At 37.2% G+C, this 25,157-nt stretch overlaps 1 protein-coding gene across 2 annotated transcripts in view; it reads right to left on the reverse strand.

The window, feature by feature from the left end:
* The window catches only part of LOC149243951 (WUSCHEL-related homeobox 12-like), a 163,737-nt gene extending 152,010 nt beyond the window's left edge, over nucleotides 1–11,727 (reverse strand). Inside the window, exon 1 of one of the 2 annotated variants that reach the window (XR_016246717.1) lies at nucleotides 11,392–11,726. Coding sequence is in view for 1 of the 2 variants with exons in the window: in XM_089374670.1 (XP_089230796.1) it covers nucleotides 11,392–11,578 (187 nt within the window). In the remaining variant the exon portion in view is untranslated. Of the gene's footprint in view, nucleotides 1–11,391 lie in introns of both variants that reach the window. The other variant, XM_089374670.1, reaches the window with a different exon arrangement.
* Nucleotides 11,728–25,157: the final 13,430 nt, after the last annotated feature.

Below are 25,157 nucleotides of genomic sequence, written 5' to 3' on the forward strand. Positions count from 1 at the left end.
TAATAAATTTCTCAATCAAAGGAACACCTTCTTTAAAGTGGAAAAATTTCACACATGTGGATGTCAAATGGTCAAAAACGCACAATAATTTTCATGCAGGAATGCAGCAATTCTTGCAACAAGGTAATTTTTATGAACATAAATATAATTAATAACTAATAATAATTAGTATATTGAAGGGACATGTCCTAAAGGACATGGCTATTCGTGAAGGGGTACCTTGCCTAGTATATAAACAGGCCCTCATTTATAACCAAAACCATATCATTCATTCAGACATTACACACACATTATTACTCTTATAAATGGATTCCTCTACTATATTCTTGTTGAAGTTGTGGGAGGTATTCCCCAACTACACAAGTCGGCCTTTGAAAGAAAAAGAAAATTAAAATTAAATTATTTTTTTGGAGCTCATGTATGCCCCAAAATGACAGGTCGACCCCACATGTGAAGGGGTGTGAACTTTGGTCAAAAATCACCCCACCTTAACTCATATAAATACGAGTGAGACTCCTCCACTTACACTCACTCATCCAACAACAAATCATATGTTATTTTGTTCTCTAATGCAAAGGAGAGAGAGAAGAAGAAGACTAAAGTTTGACCAGAAATTTGACTAGTTCTTAACCAGCATTGACTGAACCTTTATGTTGACTATTTGACCAAATTTATGGGCGATGTTTGACTGAAATTCTTCAGGGCAATTTAACCACAGTTTGACAAAAATACTTCTGGGCAATTTGACCATAGTTTTGGGCAAGTTGACCAACTCTTTTCCGGGTTGTTTGACCAAGTTTTTTGGGCAGCAATGACCGATTTTTCTGGGCAGCACTGACCGAGTTTTCCAGGCAGCACTAACCAAGTTTTCTGGGTAGTTGACCAAGCTTTTCAGGTATGTTTGGACAGGGTTGACTAGCAGTTGCAAAGGTCAAATTTTGGCTTGTTTGACTAGGTTTGACCAAAATTTATTTTGGTTTGGGTTGACCAGGTTTGACTTGAAAAGTATCAAATTGTACTTTTGTTGAACTGAACCATCTCTCCTAGAAAAGATTGTGGGGTTTTTTCCCAAGTTTGGGTTTCCCATGGCAAAATTTTAGTGTCTACTATGCATGGCTTTTCTACTGTGATATTTATTGTTTCATTGCATTTACTGTTGAATTTTTCGAGTGTAATTGTTTAATGATATTATGGATTGCACTGAAATATTTGCAATGAGCGGTTTGATCATCTAAACTAACACTCATCACAACAACTATGTAAACAAAACATGGTGATTGATCTTCCTCTCTTTTCTTGCAAAAGGTGATGTTTGTGCCCCTTGTGTTATGAACAAACAAAGTTAGGACAATTTCGACAAATGTGCCTCTTGGAACACCGAGGCCCCTTTGCAGGTTGTTCAGAATGATTTGTGTGGTCCACTTTCTTCTCCTTCATTCTCTGGGTACATGTACTTCTTAACTTTCATTAATGACTTCTCCCAACACACTTATGTTTACTTCTTCAAGCTAAAGAGTGAAGTTTTTTACTTGTTCTTAACCTACAAGGCCCTTGTAGAAAATCAATCTGGACATCAAATACAAAGGTTAAGAACAGATTATGGAAGTGCATACATTAACAACAAATTCACAATTTACTACACTACACAGGGCATCAAATGTAACAAAATAGTGTTGCTAAGAGAGCATAAAACCTTAAAGGAAATGGCCAATTGTACGATCCAATCTAAGGGATCAAGTCTTCATTGTGGGTAAAAGCAACAAATTGTGCAAATTACATAGGAAATCGTACTCCTTACAAAGGCTTTAAAAAATACAACACCAAAAGAAGCATGGAAAATTAATCCATATGTAAGCCACTTCCATGTAATTGGTAATGGAGCATGGGCTCACATTCCGATGATAAAAGGAAATCATTATAGCCTAAAAGTGAGAAGTGCAATATTGTTGGATATTCTGAAGATGTAAAAGGTTATAGACTTCTTCAACCTCGTTCCAATGAAATAATTATTAAAACAATGCTAAATTTGATGAAAATTTCTTGTTTTGCAAGCCTAATTTGGCGCTTGTGACATCTTTGCTTTGCAAACCATATTCAGCATTTGTGCCAATGCCTAGTATTGTTCTAGTTTCTTCTTCAAATGATGACAATGAGGATGAAACCTTCACATACTCACCTTCCTCCAAATGAGTCCATTGAACATGAACTTGTACCAATGCCACAGCTTCCTAGATAGATTCATTCAACACGAGAAGCAATTGGTGATCTTGTCGATGATAAATTTGTGTTGTACACGCTCGTAGTTCCAATGAACATCCTATCTTTTGGCTCAAGTTTCAGATACTCTAGATCTAAATACATTTGCAGAAGCTTCTAGCCATCCAGATTGAGACACAACAATGAATGAAGAATATCATGCATTAATGGTGAACAACACTTAGGATCTTGTACCTCTTCCAAAAGGAAGAAAACTTGTCAAATATAAAAGGGTGCATAGAACTAAATATGTATCAGATGGAAGAGTCAAAAGACATAAGGCCCGATTAGTTGCCAAAGGATTCTCAAGTTGAAGGCATTGATTATAATAAAGGCCTTGTCCCTGTAGCCAAAATGAATTCCATCCGCCTTGTTCTAGCCCTTGTTATCTTGCATAAATGGAAGGTCCATCAAATAGACGTTAAATCCACCTTCTTGCATGGGGGCATCTACAAGAAGAAATCTACATGGAACAACCTCATGGTTATGTTCAGAATAATTATAGACTTGTTTGTTGCTTTAAGAAATCTCTCTATGGTCTTGTTACCCCTCTTGTCAACAAAGGTACATACATTTTTTTAGTACAGCATTCACAACCATTATAAGCCCAAGGTCACAAGTCAAAATCCATGTTAAAAAAATGCGAGCCCTTGTATTAGGTGTCATAGACCTGTGTCTTTTCTTCAACTCTGTATGCAATTATTTGGTCGAACCATGCCCTGTCCCTTGAAGTTCCACTTAAGCTCATTTTTGTCCCTAACCAGATTGGAGGGCTTTAGATGAACTCTCCTATGGACTTATGGTTTTATGGGAGCCTACATTTGTACAGGCGACCACCAGTGTATGGACCAATCCAATCCCTGTCAAGGTGCACCTATATCATTCCACATAGTTAGAGTTTGCATGTATGTGACCTTGGCCTTGGTGTAGTATTCCACATGATAACTCTCAGAACATAGCCATCTCTTTTGAGAACATTCACATTTTTTGAGACAATTCATGGTTCCCAAAGAAAAGTGGTCTCGATGATCAAAAAGTCAACTTGGTCTCAAAATATTCTTAAGTTGATGTGTTAAAATATCTTAAAGATTAAAAACTTAAAAGAGCCTAAATTAAAAAGATAAAGTTTTCAAATTTGTTGGACATGAAAATGTTCCTAAAATCAGCCAAAAAGCAAGAAATGTAGATGATTACATAAAATTTGAGTGTAACAAGTAAAATGGGTGGTGGGACAGGGTATCAAACTATATCTTCTTTTCACCAATCATCTAGAGGGATTCTCCTACATACTGCAAACATGTAGGAAGAAAAGAATACTTAAAATAGATTTACAACTCAAGGAATTTGCACAATGGCACAATATGCCAACTGCCCAATCCAAGGAGTGGACTATAGTTGGATATCCGCTGAGGCAAGAGATTTTATGAAAGTAGCATCTGAAGAATGCTATAAGAGCCTTTGATGACTCTCTAAGTACAAAAATATAGCCCAATGCCTCAAACAAAGAGGACAATTAAGTTGGAGAACCAACCCTTATCATCACTAGTAAAATGTGAACTTTGGAGCATGGATCCTCTAGAGAGAACCAGTATAAGTACTGTGAAAAAAAAGGATGAAGTTTAGCATCACCTCTGGTTGCTAAAAAGATCATCAAAAGAAGCATGGTTCATGTGACTCTTGCCTATGATGTCGTAGTCAGAAATGCCTAAAAGGTTCCCCCTGATTTGCATTACGCAAGAAGAAAGAAGAGACCAGTTAACCCCCAAATTGCCTACACCAATGGAGGACTAAAATCCAGTTAGATTTCATAAGGCTGGTTCCATTACAAATGCATCCATAGATTCAAACTGATCGAAGCTTTTTTCAAAGTCAGTTTCATCAGATTCTGTACCACTCCTATTTTTAGCAATTTGCTATTTTAAATAGCCAAATATTCAAAGCCCGGATTTTCATATATATTATTCCTTGGGATCTCACGATGTCAATGAGCCTTTTCTTGGAAACATGCAACATTGCAACCAGTTTCACGGCACTTCTGATTTCTAGCATCATGGTTTTCGGGGCCTGCATGTTTTTGAACACATATTTGGATTCCTTGTTAGAAAAAAAGAGTCAAATGAGAGATTTTGTTTGCATGCAAAATGTTTCTATTTTTAGTAATCTCCAAATTTGGACTTGCTAACAATCTCACTGATGTTACCTTAATTTTCATCCTTTCCTGCTTCGCATGTGTTTTTTTGCTTTGTTGAAGGAACACTGATTTTTCGCATGTCTATAATTAGTAGTTTCTATTTGTGGCAAGTACAGGTACAGGTTGAAATGTCATGTTTCCAAGCTTGCAATAGTGGGGTGGTTGGAGGTTCCAGTAGGTGAGAAAATGAATTACTTTTCCAATGTGACACATGGCAGTTAATCAAAGCGGTTTCCATTTTGTGTTAGAATGAGGTTCCAACACAACTTGGTGCTAAGAGTTCGGTCTGAGTTGACTTATTGAAAGCGCCAAGTTCGCCCTGTTGTCTAAAGATAGTAAGTATGCTAATTTTTCGAAAGCTAAAAACTCCTAAAGCAAACTGTTTTTTGCCAAATCTATCAAGCGAGAAAAGCATTAGGGGTTCATTTACTTTGTGAGATGATTTTCGATGATGTTTTAGGTAAGACAAAACTCTAATTTGCTGGCTTAAATCTCATTCAATGCCTTCAATCCTAATTCGACCTACCCTACAGGTTGCTAAATCTGTCTTTTATGATTTGGAGACATTGTTACTACTTGACTGAGATCTACCTTGCATCCACACCTAGTCATTGCTAAACTTGTCAAGCAAAAGTAAGTCATATCCCTTTGTTAATTAGCATGCAAACTGACTGCTTTATTACAACCAAGACTGTGTTGTTTAATCCTCTGCATATAAGTCTTGATTCTTAGTTCACCTTGTGTTATGGCTGGCAATCATAGCGGGGTATGAAGCAAAGGACCTCAAACAGATTTGCTGCTGCTGAATTCATTAAGCAGAATGACATGGATCAATTTCTCTTTCATAGCTAGCCTGAGCTGAGTTTATCTAGCATCATTCTGAGATTATCCTTACAGCTTAATAAGGCATAAAAGATTTGGAAGGATATACTCCTCACAAAGAAGATTGCTGGAATGATGTATAGGGCAGCTCTCTTTAATTGAAACTTGACCTTCTCCACAGGCATTTGACTCCACTAAACTCACGGGAAGGTTTTGTGACATTAACACAGCATACAAGTAAAGGGATAGTCAGACATGTGCCTCTGCATATTGCATTTTTCAAAGGAAAATTGATAGCTTATAACATATAGTAAAATGCAGGCCAGTAGGATATTTCTGGCAGAAAATTGTCGAAATGGAAATCTGTGATGCCTTCTCTGTTGATACAATGAACAATTTGTGGCACAATTCACTCCAGCACATCAATCCTGGCAGTCCTAGCATCAATCATCTAATCATAGAGGAGTGATAGAACAGAAAAGAGGTTGCAAAAGAGGCCATCACAGAGGTGAATTACTTTGAAGAGCAATAACAAACAAAGAATGTTCTCATCGATTGCATGCTACAGGAAACACCTTTGAAAGGGCAATTGTCAACAAAAAGTCAGCACTGAATGGAGACACTTAGCAGGTTTATTCTGAGTGAAAGGTAGTGAATTAAAGGAGAGTAACTTGCTGTTTGGAGATATGGTTGATGAGTGCCTTGTGGGAAAAAACAAAAACAAAAAAGCAGCTTTCATTTATCAATGAAAGCTCAGTCAAAACAGCAGTGTTCCTTTATTATTGAAAGCTCAGTCAACACAGCAACTAGAGATAGCTCAATCAAAGTAGCAACCAGAGATAGCTCAATCAAAGTAGCAACCGGAGATAGGTGGCAGCAAATGATGATTTCATGTGGGCAAGTTTTGAGTCAATATATGTGTTGAGATTTCTAAGTCTATGCATTAGAAATTTAATCTGTTTTCTTCTGGTTTATTTCTTCTACTTGTTAAATTCGAACAAGTTATTTAAAACATATAAATAACGAAATAAACACAATACAGTCTCAACATCTACAGATCATCAACTGAAAGAAAACAAACACACAAGTGACACCGTTATTTTTGGACAAATGTCCCCGGAAAAACCAAATGCTAGAAAATTGGTGCAGCTATTCTAAGGGTTTATTATTATGCAGTATTTCCTTGAGTACAACTGGGTGCCAAACTAGCACACCCGACAGAGATAAATAACTGGCAGCAATACCTCTCTATTCGAAAACAAGTATTCATAAAACCTGTCCCACGAAACCCTCTCCAACAACTCTGAAGCACTGCGCTGGCCCTTCTAGCCTCTGCATCAACCCCAAACCCCTCTGCGTCAACCCTTTGAGGTACTACGCAGCCTTTGGGGCCCTCTGCATCACTCCAGTTGCTCTCTGCGTGGATGACACAGTCCCTCTGGCCTCTGCGCGGTGTTTGTTGGGCTCTGCATGGCCTGCTCTGGTTGCTGCCTCTTGCTCTCTGCCTCTACGCTGATCTCTTGGCATTGTCTCTGCCTCTCTGTCTTAAGTTTAGACTTAGAAACTCCATTAAAAATATTAATTATTTTAATATCTCCCAAACCGTTTAGAATCTACCCAAACCATTTATGGGTCTTGGAGATCTCATGTGCTTTAGCCTCTTCACCAATTTTCATGGCTAGAGCACATCCGATGCTACCCCAAATCAACAATATGGACGAGGGTTCAACTAGAAAGAGAAAAAAGTGTTTTAGGAAATGATTAAACAGCAAGGAAAGCCATTCAAAACAGCAAAAAGATGTCATCCAAAAAGCCAGAAATGGATTGCCTCATAAAACCTGTCCCACGAAACCCTCTCCAGCAACTCTGAAGCACTGCGCTGGCCCTTCTAGCCTCTGCAACAGCCCCAAACCCCTCTGCGTCAACCCTCTAAGGTACTACGTAGCCTTTGGGGCCCTCTGCCTCACTCCAGTTGCTCTCTGCGTGGATGACGCAGTCCCTCTGGCCTCTGCGCGGTGTCTGTTGGGCTCTGCATGGCCTACTCTGGTTGCTGCCTCTCGCTCTCTGCCTCTGTGCTGGTCTCTTGGCATTGTCTCCGCCTCTCTATCCATAACTCACTGCCTCTCATTGTTGATCACTGATTCGACTTTGCCTAGCAACCCCGCTCTAGTAAAACGAATGACTGATCACTCTGGTGTATCTTCCAACTAACCCTCAAGCCTCCTCTTATACTTTTCTCGTTGGTCCTTCAACGGCCGAGATCCATGACTTTTGGAACCTTCTAACCCAGTTTTATATTAATACCCGTTAATATTTTATTTTTCTTAAGTTTAGACTTAGAAACTCCATTAAAAATATTAATTATTTTAATATCTCCCAAACCGTTTAGAATCTACCCAAACCATTTATGGGTCTTGGAGATCTCATGTGCTTTAGCCTCTCCACCAATTTTCATGGCTAGAGCACATCCGATGCTACCCCAAATCAACAATATGGACGAGGGTTCAACTAGAAAGAGAAAAAAGTGTATTAGGAAATGATTAAACAGCAAGGAAAGCCATTCAAAACAGCAAGAAGATGTCATCCAAAAAGCCAGAAATGGATTGCCTAAATAGCAAGATTAGGTACTTGTTATGCATGCAAATCCTTTGGGCTTTTATGAGCTTTCTTTCCTCTTTCTCCAGCAGTTAGGGCAAGTTTATTTTGAGGATCTGAGTTCTATATTTGCAGGGACGAGAGACAAAGCAGAGGATGGACAGTATTACTCTCATAGTAGTTTGTAGCAGCAGGTAATTCATTACTCTTTCATCTTCCAGACCTCACACCACTACCATCACTGTGCTTGCAAGGAAACCTATGGCAGCCTATCACCTGTCACCCATGCAATCAATCTCTGAGGTAACATGTGATTTGATCTTATTAGACTTTGATCTAGCTCTTTGAATCTACCGATGTTAATCGGTTAAGTTGTATTGAAGTGTTGTGGTTAGTTAACATGTATTTATTTTGAAATTAATATCCCCTAAAGCATACATACATTCAATCACCTTTTCTTAACTAGACTGCTGTTACAACTGTCTTTGCAGATTTGATCTCAAACATTTTCATCTTTATCTTAAATTTACCATCACTCCTGACTGTTTATGGGCAGCTCAAGAGTAAGTCTCTGTGTAATCATCTTGGAGTTCTCTGCAGGTTTGTTGTTTTGAGGGCAGCATACACCCCCTAGGGGCAACCCACTGTCACTGGAAAAGCACCAGTCTGAAAGAAAGGGTTTCCAACTGCGACTGGGGTTGGTTGCCCTACAGTTGCTAGGCAAATCTACATGTGCATATTTACATGATACCAAGACCACAATTCGCCTCTGCATTCACTATGAATATGTTAGAAAGGCTGATGATTGGAAGGAAAATCTTCGAGATCAATAGTTTTATTCTCAAGTAAAACAAGGTTTATCCATTTGGAATGACAGTTGAGTATAATTTTAAAAGTCTTCAAGGCCATAGGATGAAGGACCTGATGGTAGGAATAATTCCAAATGAATTTAACATATTGCACTTTAATGGAGCTTTAAGAAAGAAACTAGGCAATGCAGAGCAAGTGGCCATTTAGTTACGAGAGAAAAAAAGTGTCAGTTGGCTTCATGGAAGGCCACAAATAGTGAAACAAAATTTAGGGGTCTAATAAGGGACCTCAAGATTCCATTTAAATGGTGATTTAAACAGCTCATTATTCGAGGTGATCTAAAGTTGGCAATAGAAAACATTAAGGGGATCTCACTCCAACATACACAAGTACTAAAGTGCAGAAGAAGCTCAGTTGTAGGAAAAAAAAAAGAAATGAGCAAGGCTTCATACAAATTTTGTAGGACAAAAACATGCATGTCGACACAAACATCAAAGCTGCAGTGTATCTGTAGCTAGCAAAAATGATATCCGATGAATGAAATCCCTAAATAGCTAGTTACAGATTTAGCTTTCGACTCCTAGAATTAGACCTCGATATGCAGTTCCCAACTGGCATAGACCCAATCTGGAGCTTCAAAAGCCTTGGAGTCCCTATATAACCTTTAAAGCTCTCTCCCTCATTGACCTATACCTGATTCCACTATGCTCTAGTCTAGCCCAATGCCCTGAATTTAACATATTGCACTTTAATGGAGCTTTAAGAAAGAAACTAGGCAATGCAGAGCAAGTGGCCATTTAGTTACGAGAGAAAAAAAGTGTCAGTTGGCTTCATGGAAGGCCACAAATAGTGAAACAAAATTTAGGGGTCTAATAAGGGACCTCAAGATTCCATTTAAATGGTGATTTAAACAGCTCATTATTCGAGGTGATCTAAAGTTCGCAATAGAAAACATTAAGGGGATCTCACTCCAACATACACAAGTACTAAAGTGCAGAAGAAGCTCAGTTGTAGGAAAAAAAAAGAAATGAGCAAGGCTTCATACAAATTTTGTAGGACAAAAACATTCATGTCGACACAAACATCAAAGCTGCAGTGTATCTGTAGCTAGCAAAAATGATATCCGATGAATGAAATCCCTAAATAGCTAGTTACAGATTTAGCTTTCGACTCCTAGAATTAGACCTCGATATGCAGTTCCCAACTGGCATAGACCCAATCTGGAGCTTCAAAAGCCTTGGAGTCCCTATATAACCTTTAAAGCTCTCTCCCTCATTGACCTATACCTGATTCCACTATGCTCTAGTCTAGCCCAATGCCCCCTCCGGCATAGGAACTCACATGTTTCCTCCCTTCCTCCGAATACCCTAATCAGTTAGCAGGCTTATGGATTGGTTCTAATAATTATGCAGAGTCTTTGGCACTGAGAATTTTGCTGAAATTTGCATTGCACAGGGAGGTTAAGCGGAACCAAGTCTATGGAGACTCCTTTTTGGTAATTAATTGGATAAAAGGTTCTACGCAAGTTCAATATGTTCATCTCAGGCCACTAACAGAGAAGTTACAAGAAGTTTCCAGGATTTTCAATCTGATTGCATTTACTCGTGCTTTCCAGAAACATAATACTGAAGCGGATATATTATCCAAAGAAGGTCAAAATCTGGTTGAAGGATCTGTGGTGGAGGAGGAATTTCAGGGGGAGACCCCAGTGTGTCTGTTCTGAATCTGTGGTTTGGCAAAAGGTTTCTCTGAAGAGTTAGCCTTATATTCCTATATCAGGTTTTTAGGTCATGTGTCTTATTCAGGAAAAAAAATTCAAATGTAATATTTCAGACTGTTTGGTGCTGGGCTTAAAAGGCATATATGCTTTATGTAAAATTCTGGGTTATTTTCTTAATTGCAGTTAAAGGGAAACGGTTAAGGGAGTATTTAACAGAATATTTTAGTGAAGAGATAGGGAGAGGAATTGTATTGTGTTAAAAGTTCATGGAAATTGTGATTTCTATTCTTTTTTCTGAATAGAAATTGTAGAATTTTTCCTTTGGAATATATATAATTTTCTTTGGAATATATATGGATTGAATATTAATCGAAAGAAAAACATAACTATCACCAAAAAAAAAAATTAGCAAGCAATCAGAAAGTATGCAAAAATATGTAGATAAAATGTATAATTCACTAATTATCATCTAATTTATTAATGGGCTAAAATATTCAAATCAATCACAGAAATACTTAATTAAAAAAAATACAAATAATCAAAGATAAATATATCTTATAAGAAAAAGAAAATTCACCATATGGAAAAAATAAATAAATAAATAAAAGAAAATAAACATGAAGGGATTTGACAAAATTTATTAAAAAATTTAAAATAATAAAAATAACGACGAAATTTATTAGCAAATAAAATATACCTATCAAATTTAAACCTAAGAATTTACTTAAGAGAAAAAAATTGAAATAAATACATAATACATAATTCTTTGTACAGTCTGTTACTATGCTAAAATGCGCGAAATAAACTGCTAATATATGTTAACAAGGGGGGGGAAAGAGCAAACTCCGTGACAGACTGTGTCATGCACGTCCGAAAGTTCATTCTGAACTTCGTCATAAATAAATAAAGAAATTTCCTGAACTCATTTTGAAATAGGCAAACCCTAACAATTTATTTTCAAGACTAAATAAGCAGTAATTGTATGAATGAAGCTTACTAGGCACTGAAGAAGGCTGCTGCTGTGACATGGCTCTGTGCATTTCTACCAACTGACTGCAAATTGTTGAATAAACGCAAATTTGCCTGCGCAGGGTCTCCATTTGCTCCTCTGTCATGACCTGATTATTATGCAAAGCCACGAAATTGGGGTTGGCCATGGCGGAGCCCTGTGTGACCGACGGCATGTGACCAGGGGGCTGAAGCTCTGTGACCTTAGATGAAACAAAAGCTGCTAAAACACCAGTGAATATAATACATTTATTCTGAACCGCGTTGGACTGATTAGAGGGGAAGTCTTTCTTTTTAAATACTTTAAGAGTTCGGTTTGTGTGAATGATGGGGATCAGTTACTCAATAGTCAAAGTCTTTAAGAATTTAAGGAAAAGACAAAACGATTTCTTTAGATTTTCCTTCCTGTGACATGAGAGTCTTTAGGAGGGGTGTAAATTTTCTAGTTGATGTGATAAGTTCTTTTTCATATTTTCTTTAAATAATATAGTCTTAATGGTTTAGGTGTCGTGCTTTATGGATGGTCTTTGACTTGCGATTTTATTTCACATATTTTTATTTTGGATTTATTTTATATAAATATAATTTTAATTAATTGATTTATTTTTAAATGGAAATGGAAAAGTGGAAACTTTATAAGTAGGGTCATGATTGGACAGTTAAGCAAGATGGTGTTATATTTTTTTTAATATTTAATTTTAAAAATGGCATATTTTTGCCTCTTAGGGATTGATTCTTCATTAGGACAAGTAAGTCAATTTATATAGTTGGTTCAAGTTTAAGTTTTGGTTGACTTGGGCAAAATAGATACCTCTGTTCATAACTTTTTCTCTAAGAATTCCAATTTGAATGTTATGAAATCAAGTACATTTATTGTGTGAGATGTTGATTGTGTTTAAATATTTTAGTGAATTTGCAATTAATTAGTGGCATGATATTTATGTAAACTTTAAAAATATTTTTGAATAATGTAAATCGACATTATTGGTATGCCAAAACAAGATAGTGATTGGTATATGTTTGGTAAGTTGAATAAGAATAGTAAGTATGTTAATGTGGAAACAAAATGTCATCATAAAAACATGTGAATATACATGTGAATATGATAAAAGTTTGTAGGTGCAAATATCAAATGAATAATAGCTAAAGGCCCACAATACTTGATATTGACAGTGTTGACATTAAGTTAGTAAAAGAAGATATTATCGTATCAATCCAAAAACTTATATTTCAAAACCAACTTCCAAGTTCACATTTTTTTTCTTAATAAAATACACATAATTAATGAAATATAGGCTAATGCGCCACTAATTATATTAAAGAAATAGTAAAATGACAAGCTTGTATTGGAAAATGAACTCAAAATTCAAATGAAATAATTGAACATAAATCCCAAAGTTTGTAATCATAAAGCAATGGAAGGGCGGCAAGTGTAGGGAGATCTCCCTTGGTCTCAAAAAAAATATAGAATCAAGTTTTGGGTGAGGATTAGAAGAAACTAATAACAATCAAGTGGACTCTCGTTTTTAGAGATTTTATAGACTTGAGAAGAATTAGAAAATTAGTGCCTATAGGAGATTCAACACTCATAATAAACCATGTGCATCATATCTCTACTCTAAAGGACATTTAAGGTTTAAAGATATTGAATTTTATCAATTCCTTAGGGACCATAAAATCATAGCCGACAAGTTAGGTGATGATGCAACACAACTTGGCATTAAGATACTTCATAAAATGGGGAAGTCATTATCATTTTTTAACATGCTCTAGTGTTTATATCCAAATCAAAGGTGATAACCAAATTCCATACAAATTTGGCATGTGGTAAGTGAAACAAGTTGAATTGAAGCACTACTGATGAGAATTATCATTTATATGCCTTAAAGTACCATCACACACTTCTTGCTCACCATTGGACTTGAATGTTATGGGCATTAGTGTTGTAATGGCTCTCACTAGTGGGATAATTCTCATTTTCCCATGGTTCAATTCAGGGTAAGTGGAGAACACAAGAAACCAAGGTCTTAGAGTAGTTGTGGACAAGAAGTAGTGAAGTCATCCATTGCAGTGTTTCTAATAGCATGAGATTGGTGTTGTGATAACTTTGGAACCCCTAAATACTATCTATATTGTGTGAATTGGGGTCAAGAATTACAAAGAGGCATAATCCCAATTGTTTCCATGTCAAATCATAGAAATGAGGTGAATTCTAAAGTGACGTGAGAGAAATCAAGGGGATAACCAAATTGCCACATTTAATTTGAACAATAAGGTACTTAATTTGGAAGACACCTAAAAATTCAAGCATGTTGAGGTTGTGGAGATCATGGAAAAGAAGGGAAAGCAAACAGAAAAGTTGAAGGTGAATTTGGAATGTTGTACAAATTGTTATTAAGCTTATCTAAGAGTTCTTCTTATTGGAATGTCCAATAGGTTTGCTCCAACCAACCTAGGAGGGTAGGAAATAGTCCAAAAAGTTCATGGAGACATGAAAGTGGAACAAGTGGATTAAGAATAGCAACAACAAGCAGAGAGCAAATAAGAAGCCCATAATAAAAATATTTTCCTTTAATTTCATATTTTCTTTTATATCTGGTAACTTTATTATCACGATAGTATATCATGATCTACATTAACAAAAATACAAAATAATTGAACTTTAAAACTACTCATGTATTAGAATGCAATTCTATATTGAAATTTTTTATGACCAAAATAATTGTAGCTAAGCTTCTTTTTTATTGTATTATCATTATGTGTGTGTGTGTACTAAGCTTCTTTTTAATTGTATTATCATTGTGTGTGTGTAATAAGCTTCTTTTTAATTGTATTATCATTGTGTGTGTGTGTGTTGAGGAAAAAAAATTGTAATTATATTTAGAGTGGCAAACAAAATTACATGGGAAGATGCATGCATGTGTGTGTGTGCGTTGGGAAAAATACTCAGAGGGGGGGTGAATCAGTATTTACAAATCAATAACTTTTTACATTTCATATTCAGATTTCTATACGCGACTTTACTGAATGGAACCTGCATGTGTACGTGACTATTCTTAATGATATAAGCTTATATCCAGTGAACTTATGATTCAGTTAATCCATCATATGTTTGTCTTCAGCCAGTGCATTAGTACTTTATTAAACATTAGATAAACAGTAACCATGTGTTGTAATAACAAAATAAACCATCACACATAAGCAACACACATGAACACCAGGATTTAAGATGGAAACCCAATGCGGGAGAAAACCACTTGATGTTGTCGTCTCTCTCTTCTTTTTAATATAAAGGAAATATTCTTTACAATCATGTACTGGCGCAGACTCATACCAATACGCAGGCATCTACCTGCATAAGGCTACAACCTTCTCTCGTTCTCCAACTTCTACTGGAAGGGAGATACAACCCCCTAGCTCTTGTACTGGCTGATATGTTTGCTAGTACGTAGGCGTCAGCCTACAAAAGGCTACCACCTTCATTCTTCCTCCAGGGAACAAGTTTCATAAATGTTCAGACTGAATACTCCTGGTATACAACAACACAATAAGTAGGCCACGTTTCATCAAATTTTCATATTGGACCCATCAGTAACATTGAAGCTCAAAGTCAATCACCATTGTAATACATCCATCAAATACATCTGCATCAATCAAATACTGAAACTCAATCATCAATATCTAATATAACTAAAACCCAATCATCACTTTCTGAATCAACCAATCATTGAAACTATTGACATAACTCAATCAAATAATCACTGAAACTCATCAACTTTGAAACTCAATCAACTGAATCAATCAATCACTGAAACCACTGACACAATTGAATCACTCGATCATCAATTTATGAATCAATCACAACTAAATCAATCAATCACTGAAAACTCAATCAACCAACACTTAATCAAAATTCAACCAATCAATTGGAACAGTCAGATCACTGTAACAAGTACACAGATCTGAATCCAGAACATTGCATCAACAACTAGAACCAACTGCAACCTCAAAAATCATATGTCGGAATGCATACGCTACTTCAATGAAGCCAACCTGCATGTATACGCTACTTTCTGTAACCCAACCTACGTATACCTCTAAAGATATTGATTCATAAAACTTTTGAACCATAAACTGTACTTCCTAAAGATATTCTGAAGATCTACTGTCATGTTAAAAAGTTATAAACAGATAGCAGCAAAGATCACCCTTCTAACTCAATCAATCAATCAACGAGACTCAATCTCCTTATACAAACAATTTTACTTTCAGATCCAAAGAAGACATCATTGGCAAACAACAGTAAAACAACAGCATTGATCAGATAGATCAGTCATTCCTGTACAACAAAATTTTCTTCTACATATGCTACTTGGAAGAGTCGAACCAGCGTGTATATGCACCTTCACCAAGGCGAACCAGCGTATAGATCTGCAAATAATAACTTATAACTTCGCAGTTATTCTAGACTTCAAATATACCCATGGCATAACATTTAAAGGAAAAAACATTTGTTAGCACTCAGATATAGCTTATCCATTATCAGATCACATAATGTTAAGTCATTTCAGGTCTTATGATCTTGATCCATCATTAGATCTCATCCATCATCAAACACTCAGGTGCATACTTAGTTGAGATCAAGTGATCCAAGTGGATGTTGGTGGCCACCCACCTATCCCATTTGGACCCCCACAACTGTCTCTTTCACTTTTTCAGTTTCCTAAATTGTAGCACAGTTTACTATTTTTAGCAGTTTTTCGGGTCCTGAACTTCCGGAGCCGTTTTGAGGCCCTAAACGACATTTTTTGGGAAATTTGGGGGCAACATGGGTCCATGGACTGATGTTGCCCTTCCCAAAGTGGTAGTGCTTGGATAGATCTTTCTAACGAGCTATTGTACGCATCAAACGGAGATCGTATGCCAAAGTTACAACCCCGGCAAATTGATGTACCAATTTACCCAAACGGGGCCCACAATTTGGTGTTTCATCTTCTAGGGTTAGGTTTTTGGATGTGAAGGGTTTTACATTGTTTCTCAACAATAAATAGGCCTTCGAGCCTCATTGTAACACAGTTCAGAGGCATGTAGCCACCACATCTCTTCTCATAGATAAGCTACCATCCGCCTAGCTGGTTTATTTCCATTTCTGGTTGTAAGCATATTTCAGTATTTTCCATTAATGAAATGAAGTATTATTTCCTCTGCATCTTTATGTATATGGTTATCTCTGTATTTTGTTGCATTCATGTTTAAATCCGGATCAGTGGTATCAGAGCGGTCTGCTTTTTCTCTATTTTTCTTTGCATGTCCCCAACGAGGTCGGGATATAAGGCGTTAGGGCTTGAACTGGTTGAACCTTTGCAAGACTAGCCTCGCAAATCTCGACGGCCTCCCATGGCGAATGAGAACAAAGACGAGGGGGCAAGAGATCCTATCAAAATCTTGCTCGAAGAAGCCCTCGAGCGGCAAAGGAACGCAATGATGGATAGCTTTGCGCAGATCCTTCAGCGGCTACCCAAAGGCGACACATCGGCTTCCAACAGCTACTCTGGAAACGCCACACCGTTTAAGGTACAAGTTAATTTTGAAATTCCCATATTTGAGGGTCAAATAGACGCAGATGCCGTAGATAAATGGTTAAATCTGCTAGATGGGTATTTTCTGTTCACGAATTTTCGAGTGGAGAAAAGATTGTTTTCAATCTTCTCAAAGCAGCCCCCCACGTCAAGGACTGGTGGGAAACCTACTGTGAGTAGAAGAATGAAAGTACGGGCTCACTATTTTCAACCGCACCCACCTGGGATTCATTCCGGGGATGCTGTCAAGGAGCAGTACTACCCTGTCAAAAGCTATGAGGACAAATACATCAAATGGACCACACTGCGGCAGGGATGAGACCAAGATGTGCCGGAGTTCACAAACCTTTTTCATACCCTTCTCACACAGTTTCGTATCAAGGACTCTGAGCTACATTTGGTACTCAAATACCGCGGCTGCCTACACAGATACATCCAGGAAGAGATGGAGTTCCTAAACATCTCCTCGCTCGGCACGGCGTACCAATACGCTGTCAAAATCGAGCAAAAGTTCAAACAAAAGAAGCGAGACTTTGGATCTGCAAATCCGAAGACCAAAGGACAAAGCCAAGGCGAGGTGACCCAAGACAACCCGTCGAAGCCGCAAGAAAAGAACAACACCACGAAGTCAAAGAAGGACATAGGAAAGTGGTGTGAGTTCCACAAGAGTCCCACTCATAACACAAGTGAGTGTCGGACCAAGCAGTCACTGGTGGCCAAGTTTAAGGCTTCCGAATCAGATGCATGTTCTGACCCTGAGCCAGAACCCAACAAGGGGAATGGCAAAGGGAAGCATATCATTAATGCAGATCCTAGTGCCATTGTTGCCACCGCCAAGATCCATAAGAATGAACTTGAAGATCCAGAGGAGGGGGAACGTCTTTTCCACTCATAGAAGTGGGTGAAGGGTTCGCCGCTACAATTCATCATCGACAGTGGCAGCCAAAAGAACCTCATTTCAGCAGAGGTCATGAAGCGGTTGGGCCTACCAACTACACCACACCCGCAGTTGTACAGTATTGGGTAGCTTCATGAAGGACGAGATCTCAAAGTTCGCCAGCAGTGCCGCCTTCCCTACAGCATCAAACCTTTCATAGACGAGGCATTATGTGATGTTACACCTCTGGATGTTTGTGATGTATTATTAGGTCAACCATACTTGTGGAGGCGTCATGTTGTGTATGAGTCAAGGCCTTGCGCTGTCATTATTTCTTTGAATAATTCATTATACAGGATACCAGAGGTAGCCCCACCTACCGCCACTTCTTTGATCGCTGCTAAGAAAGGCAACAAGCTCATCTCATAGATTAGGAAATTTATTTTCTGTCTGGTTCGCTCCAAAAGTAAGGGGAAGATCGTCACCACATCCATGACTCTCGCGAAGGGTTCCTCCACGCAGCAACAGCAGCAAAGGAATACGGTCATGACTGAACACAGGAACAACTTCTCCTCACCCACAGGGGTACCACACAAGATTCAGGTGGGCAACAAAGTCTGGTTGCATTTGCAGAAAGAACGCCTTACAAGAGCCCATCAGAAGCTCCGACCACGCCGACATGGTCCTTACACCATTACTAAGGCTATGGGAAATAATGCTTTGGAGCAAAACATTCCTCCATTCCTTCACCGACACCAAGTGTTCAATGTGTACCACCCTCGACCATGCTTCTCACCATTTCTGGACACATCAGAGATTGCAGAATAGCTCACCAGAGACCCAGCTCAACAGAAGCTTCCTCATCTCAGGGAGGAACTCAACGCAATGGGGACCATTACTTCCTAAGGGGGGAGGAATGATCCAGGTGGATGTTGGTGACCACCCACCTATCCCATTTGAACCCCCACAACTGTCTCTTTTAGTTTTTCAGTTTCCTAAATTGTAGCACAGTTTACTATTTTTAGCATTTTTTGGGTCCTGAACTTCCGGAGCCGTTTTGAGGCCCTAAACGACGTTTTTTGGGAAATATAGCGGCAACATCGGTGCTCGGATAGATCTTTCTAACGATCTATTGTACGCGTCAAATAGAGATCGTATGCCAAATTTACGACCCCGGGAAATTGATGTACCAATTTACCCAAAACGGGCCCACAATTTGGCGTTTCATCTTCTAGGGTTAGGTTTTGGGATGTGAAGGCTTTTACATTGTTTCTCAACAATAAATAGGCCTTCGAGCCTCATTGTAACACAGTTCAGAGGCATGTAGCCACCACATCTCTTCTTAGAGATAAGCTACCATCGCCCTAGCTGGTTTATTTCCATTTCTGGTTGTAAGCATATTTCAGTATTTTCCATTAATGAAATGAAGTATTATTTCCGCTGCATCTTTGTGTATATGGTTATCTCTGTATTTTGTTGCGTTCCTGTTTAAATCCAGATCATCAAGCAAAGCATCAAAAACCCATAACATGCATATTTTCTTTTGATCTAACTATTTATAAGATATTCATTACTTGCCCTTCTTCACACTTTGATCTTTACCTCCTTATATACTTAGAGCCTTTTTCAATACCTTGGACCAAAACAACACTTAGAACTTGTGGTATTCTTAGAAAAGATCAAGTAACCATTACTCCGCTCAATATTGTGGGCTAATACCATGGTATGGACCCTTGGTATTATTTAACCTTAATTTTCCATCCCATACATGCTTTTTCTTCTGTGAAAGTGCGTGCATACGTATACGCTCCTTTCGTTCTGTGAACTCGCTTGTATACGATACTTGGACTAGGTGAAACAACGTATACAACTTAAATCATTCTTTCTCTTCAATTGCTTGATTCTGATATGAATTCCTTTGTTCCATCATCCTGTTCTTTTGTGCCATTTCTCTCTTACCTCTTAATTGACCTGTTACAAAGTGAGTTTCCCTCACACATCACTTATGAACTGATTCCTCTAAACTACCCTACATTTTGTCACATTTGTAAACACAACTGCCATACATTATGTCACATCTGGTTTATATCTTTATCAAGTAGACCATTCTTCTTGTATCAAACCTTAAACCATTATTCTATTCCATCATTTTGTCACCTCTGATATCTTTGTGTTCCATCATTCTGTCACTTCTGATATCTCTGTGTTCCATCATTCTGTCACCTCCGATCTGTCCTGCAGATTCATCTAGTTACCATATATAAGTGAGTTTCCATCAAGGACAACACATGCATCATAATGCCAACAATCTCCCCCTTTGGACTTGATGGCAACTACTTTGGTGTTTGATCTCCACAACCTGTAAATAACATTAAGACAAGCACCAAGCTACTCTCCAAACATCAAGCTACTAGACAAGCACCAAGCTTTTCAAAACACTAAGCTACTCTCCCCCTTCGACATCAAGGGCAAAGCGCTGACCAATGTAAAATGAAGGCTTCCAAATCTGATCTCCTAAATATGAACACTGATCATGCTCCCCCTAGGCACATGTTGAATTCTCTAATCAAACTCCCCCTTGGTACACCCTGACATGCACTATACCATCCATGCTCCCCCCGAGTATATGCAGAGTCTGCATAAATATTTTGAAAGAATAACATGACTCTATAATGACATTCTTATCACCAATGACTCATACATGCATCAATCTCCCAACCAAGTGGGGATACCACCCAACTAAGTGGGATTACATATTTGACATGATCTCAAAAGTCCATACATGAATAAATATTACAATTATTACATCATAGGTCTCTTCATGACCTTTAGATCAAATGATATACATGACATTTATAACAAAGACCAAAGTCCTAAACAAGATCATGATAGTTATTAGCAACTATCATACACCATATGTGATCAGAACCAGAAGCATCTGTCAGCAGCATCAAGAACAACAACTTGTATATGTCCATCATCAGTTCGCAAGATAAGTCAATGTAGTTTTAATATCATCAACCTGTGACTAAGTATGTTGAATATAGATATCAACTCATCCTCTTGATCTTATCAAGATCAACTTGCTCCGTTTCCTTAGTAGAAAAAGCCTTAACATAGCCTTCCATGAATCAACTAAGCATATGTCATATCTCCATGCAGTAATACAAAACCATTCACGTCATATCATATATGTGTGAAAATACCATAGTCATCATCTATGACCATAACATCATCTTTGTAGCAAGAACTACATGATATTTCCATAATAACCCTCAATATATCAACCATGTATCATCAATAGGGAGTTTTCTAACATCCCACTTCTGATAAGCATCAACCATGATAATCAAAATATGTAAGAATCAAACCTATCATCATAAAGTAAGAAGTCATCATTATTATGTGACTAAGTAAGCCATGTCTCCAAATAACCATGTCTTCAAATAGATATGTCTTCATGAAACTTGCAATAGCACCATTTTCTTGGCTAACCAACATTATTTACCAATGTGTAATTTAAGTAATCATCCATGTATCAACATAATATGTATCCATCATAGAGATAGTAATATGTATCTAGCTTCTCATCAAAGAGATAAACAAACCATGAGTTCACAGTCATTTGTCAAGATTTCTTGATGCCATCAAAAGCAACAATCCTCAACCATGTGAGAGCCGAGAACTATAGGAATCCTGCACCATATGAAATTTATGCATCTTTGAAGGCATGATGACAACAACATAAAAAGAAATGAGTGACACTTAAAATAATGAAGATGTGTACTCAAGCTTTGTTCTTCTCCTTGAACTTATGAAGATCACCATGTAAGCACCATAACTATATGCATCATCAAAAGGGTCATCTGAATCATCTATAAATCTGATCCCAATAACAACTATGTGGGCCAAGCAATATAAGTATAATTTTAGACTTCATCATAGGCAACCCATTACTACAGCATAGCATGATGTATCATTTAAATACTTCAACAACATAAGCATCATCACCATCATTATGTACCAAGGACTTCTAATCATAATGCCAACAATGTAGTAGAAGCATAACATATTCTCCCTCTAACCCTGTGCTAACTATTCATTGTTAGATCTGATCATTGCATATATCACTAAGAATCATCAAGGCATCATCATCAACTAGTTATACATCAATTCATCAATAACTTATGAGGGTCAAAAGCACTTCTAAATATCGTCCACAGACTGTAGTCATCAACCATAGACAAAAAAGACAATTGATAATTGTCTGAACCATATCGGACCCTTTTTCTGAGTTTGTCCCACTGCTTCATCATCAAACCAACGTATACGAGATTGTGCAGTTTCAAACTCGTGTATATACGCTACTTGTCTTCATAATAGCTACGTATGATAATTAGAACACTGAAATTTCATACTTGCAATTCCTCCTGAGTATGTTCTGATTGTACCTGCTCCTAAGAATTTTGCTGAAGTATCAGTTCCAAGAATATCATTATCATGATAGTTCTTTATTAGAGACTCCATTTTACTCTTGTCTCCAGTCATGTGATGAGCACATCCACTATCATCTTTGTATTCGAATGAGCAGAGAGTAAGCTCACACCTTATCTGATCTTCCTTTTCTTGATTCTTGGTGAATTCATCTTTTAATTTTTTTTTGATATAAATCTGCTTATTTGATTGCTTACCATATTGTCTACGAAGATCCATAGACTTGTCCCTACATTCATTTGCTACATGCCCAAACTTGTTACGGGCATAACATCTTATATGTTTCATATTCCTTCTATAGCAATCAATGGCTCTGTGACCAAAAATATTGCAAGAAAAACAATATCCCTTAAAGTACCTAGAAGTTGATGATCTTTCTGTGAGACGATTATTAGCTTGAAACATTCTACTTCTGCATTTGGCTGCAACATGTCCAAAATTATCACATCTAAAACATTCAACATTATTCATCAGAGGAAAGAATCGATTAACACTTCCATAGTTAGAAGTAAATGATTTTTTTTTAAGACTTTCTTTCCTTGGTTGTTGATGGGGTTGACCTCTTATCTCCTTGTTGAGCATTTTAGATTTTGCATTAGTGTTCCTTGCCTCACTTTGTGAGCTAGATTCACCTTTAATAGTTTCATGAAAACCAAGACCAGATTTGATGGCAGGAGACCTTTGACTACTAATAATATTATCCAAAATCTTAGTACTATCTTGAAATCGTAAAAGTTTATCCTTTTCTTCTAATTTACCTTTTAGAATATTTACCTCAACTTGATATTGCTCTTCCTTCTCCAGATACTGCTTCATCATGATTTCTTCAGCTTTTCTTTCTTCTTCCACTTGTTGTTTTAATTTGAGAATCTCATTTTCTTGTTCTTCATTTGCTTGAGTTAGTTCTTCATTCTACTTATTTGATTTTTCAAGATCTTCTTTTAAAGGGATGACCTCAGCTTCAAGACTTTCATAGTAACTGGATCTATCTTTAAGTTTCTTGATTGTTGTATCTTTTTCATTTACTTCATTTCTCAATGATGTCACTTCATCGTACAACCTTTGACATTGATCTTCCTTTCCCTTGTACTCCTTCCTTAATTTGTTTCCTTCCTCCAACTAAGATTTTAACCTGGTAACTTCTACTTTGAAGGTACACTCCCTTTTGTCAAATAGATCATGTTGATCTCTAATTTTATTTGTAAGTCTTTTAACTTTTGTCTATATTAGATTTCTTTCACTTTCACCCATAAGATCAAATTCAATTGTTTCACTATCACTTTCATTATCTTCAATATTGCACGAACAGAGAAATGTATCACCAAAAGACCAAAAATTAGTACCTAATACTTTTTTTTCTTGTTCATCTTCAATTTGAGGTGATTCTAAATCTGAATGCTTGCTTCCACCTAATAGCCAATTGTCTCTCATGTTGTCATTGTTCCTTTGAGATGTATTCTTCTTCAGAGGTGCTTTATTCTTTTGCTTCTTTCCAATTGTCTCGATGGATCTCCTTCAAGCGATCAAGTTTCTGCCAAAGGACCTACTCTAATACTAATTGTTGGGAAAAATATTGAGAGGGGGGGGTGAATCAGTATTTACAAATAAAAAAAAATTACATTTCATATTTAGATTTTTATAAGCGACTTTACTGAATGGAACCTGCGTGTGTACACGACTATTCTTAATACTATAAGCATATATTCAGTGACCTTATGATTCACTTAATCCATCATATGTTTGTCTTCACCCAATGCATTAGTACTTTATTAAACATTAGATAAACAATAACCATGTACTGTAATAACAAAATAAACCATCACACATAAGAAACACACATGAACACCAGGATTTAAGGTGGAAACCCAATGTGGGAGAAAACCACCAGTTGTTGTCATCTCTGTCTTCTTTTTAATATAAAGAAAATATTCTTTACAATCTTGTACTGGCACAGACTCATACTAGTACGCAGGCGTCTACCTGCAGAAGGCTACAACCTTCTCTCGTTCTCCAGCTTCTACTGGAAGGGAGCTACAACCCCCTAGCTCTTGCATTGGTTGATATGTTTACCAGTACATAGGCGTCGGCCTACAGAACGCTACTATCTTCACTCTTCCTCTGGGGAACACGTTTCATAAATTTTCAGACTGAATACTCCTGGTATACAACAACATTATAAGTAGGCCATGTTTCATCAAATTTTCATACTTGACCCATCAGTAACATTGAAGCTCAAAGTCAATCACCACAACAATACATCCATCAAATACATATGCATCAATCAATCACTGAAACCTAATCATCAATATCTGATATAACTAAAACCCAATCATCACTTTCTGAATCAACCAATCATTGAAACTTCTGACATTACTCAATCAAATAATCATTGAAACTCATCAACTCTGAAACTCAGTCAACTGAATCAATCAATCATTGAAACCTCTAACACAACCGAATCACCCAATCAACAATTTCTTAATCAATCACAACTGAATCAATCAATCACTGAAAACTCAATCAACCAACACTTAATCAAAATTCAACCAATCAACTGGAACAGTCAGATCACTGTAACCAGTACACAGATCTGAACCCAAAACACTGCATCAACAACCAGAACCAACTGCAACCTCAAAAATCATATGTGAGACTGCATACGCTACTTCAATGAAGCCAATTTGCATGTATATGATACTTTCTGTAACCCAACTTGCGTATACCTCTAAATATACTGAATCATAAAACTTATGAAGCATAAATTGTACTACCTAAAGACATTTTGAAGATCTATTGTCATATTAC

The sequence above is a fragment of the Pinus tabuliformis genome, chromosome 8 (assembly GCF_031772625.1).
Source record: "Pinus tabuliformis cultivar Carrire ecotype Pingquan chromosome 8, CPIR1, whole genome shotgun sequence".
In the NCBI taxonomy this organism is placed as follows: Eukaryota; Viridiplantae; Streptophyta; class Pinopsida; order Pinales; family Pinaceae; genus Pinus; species Pinus tabuliformis.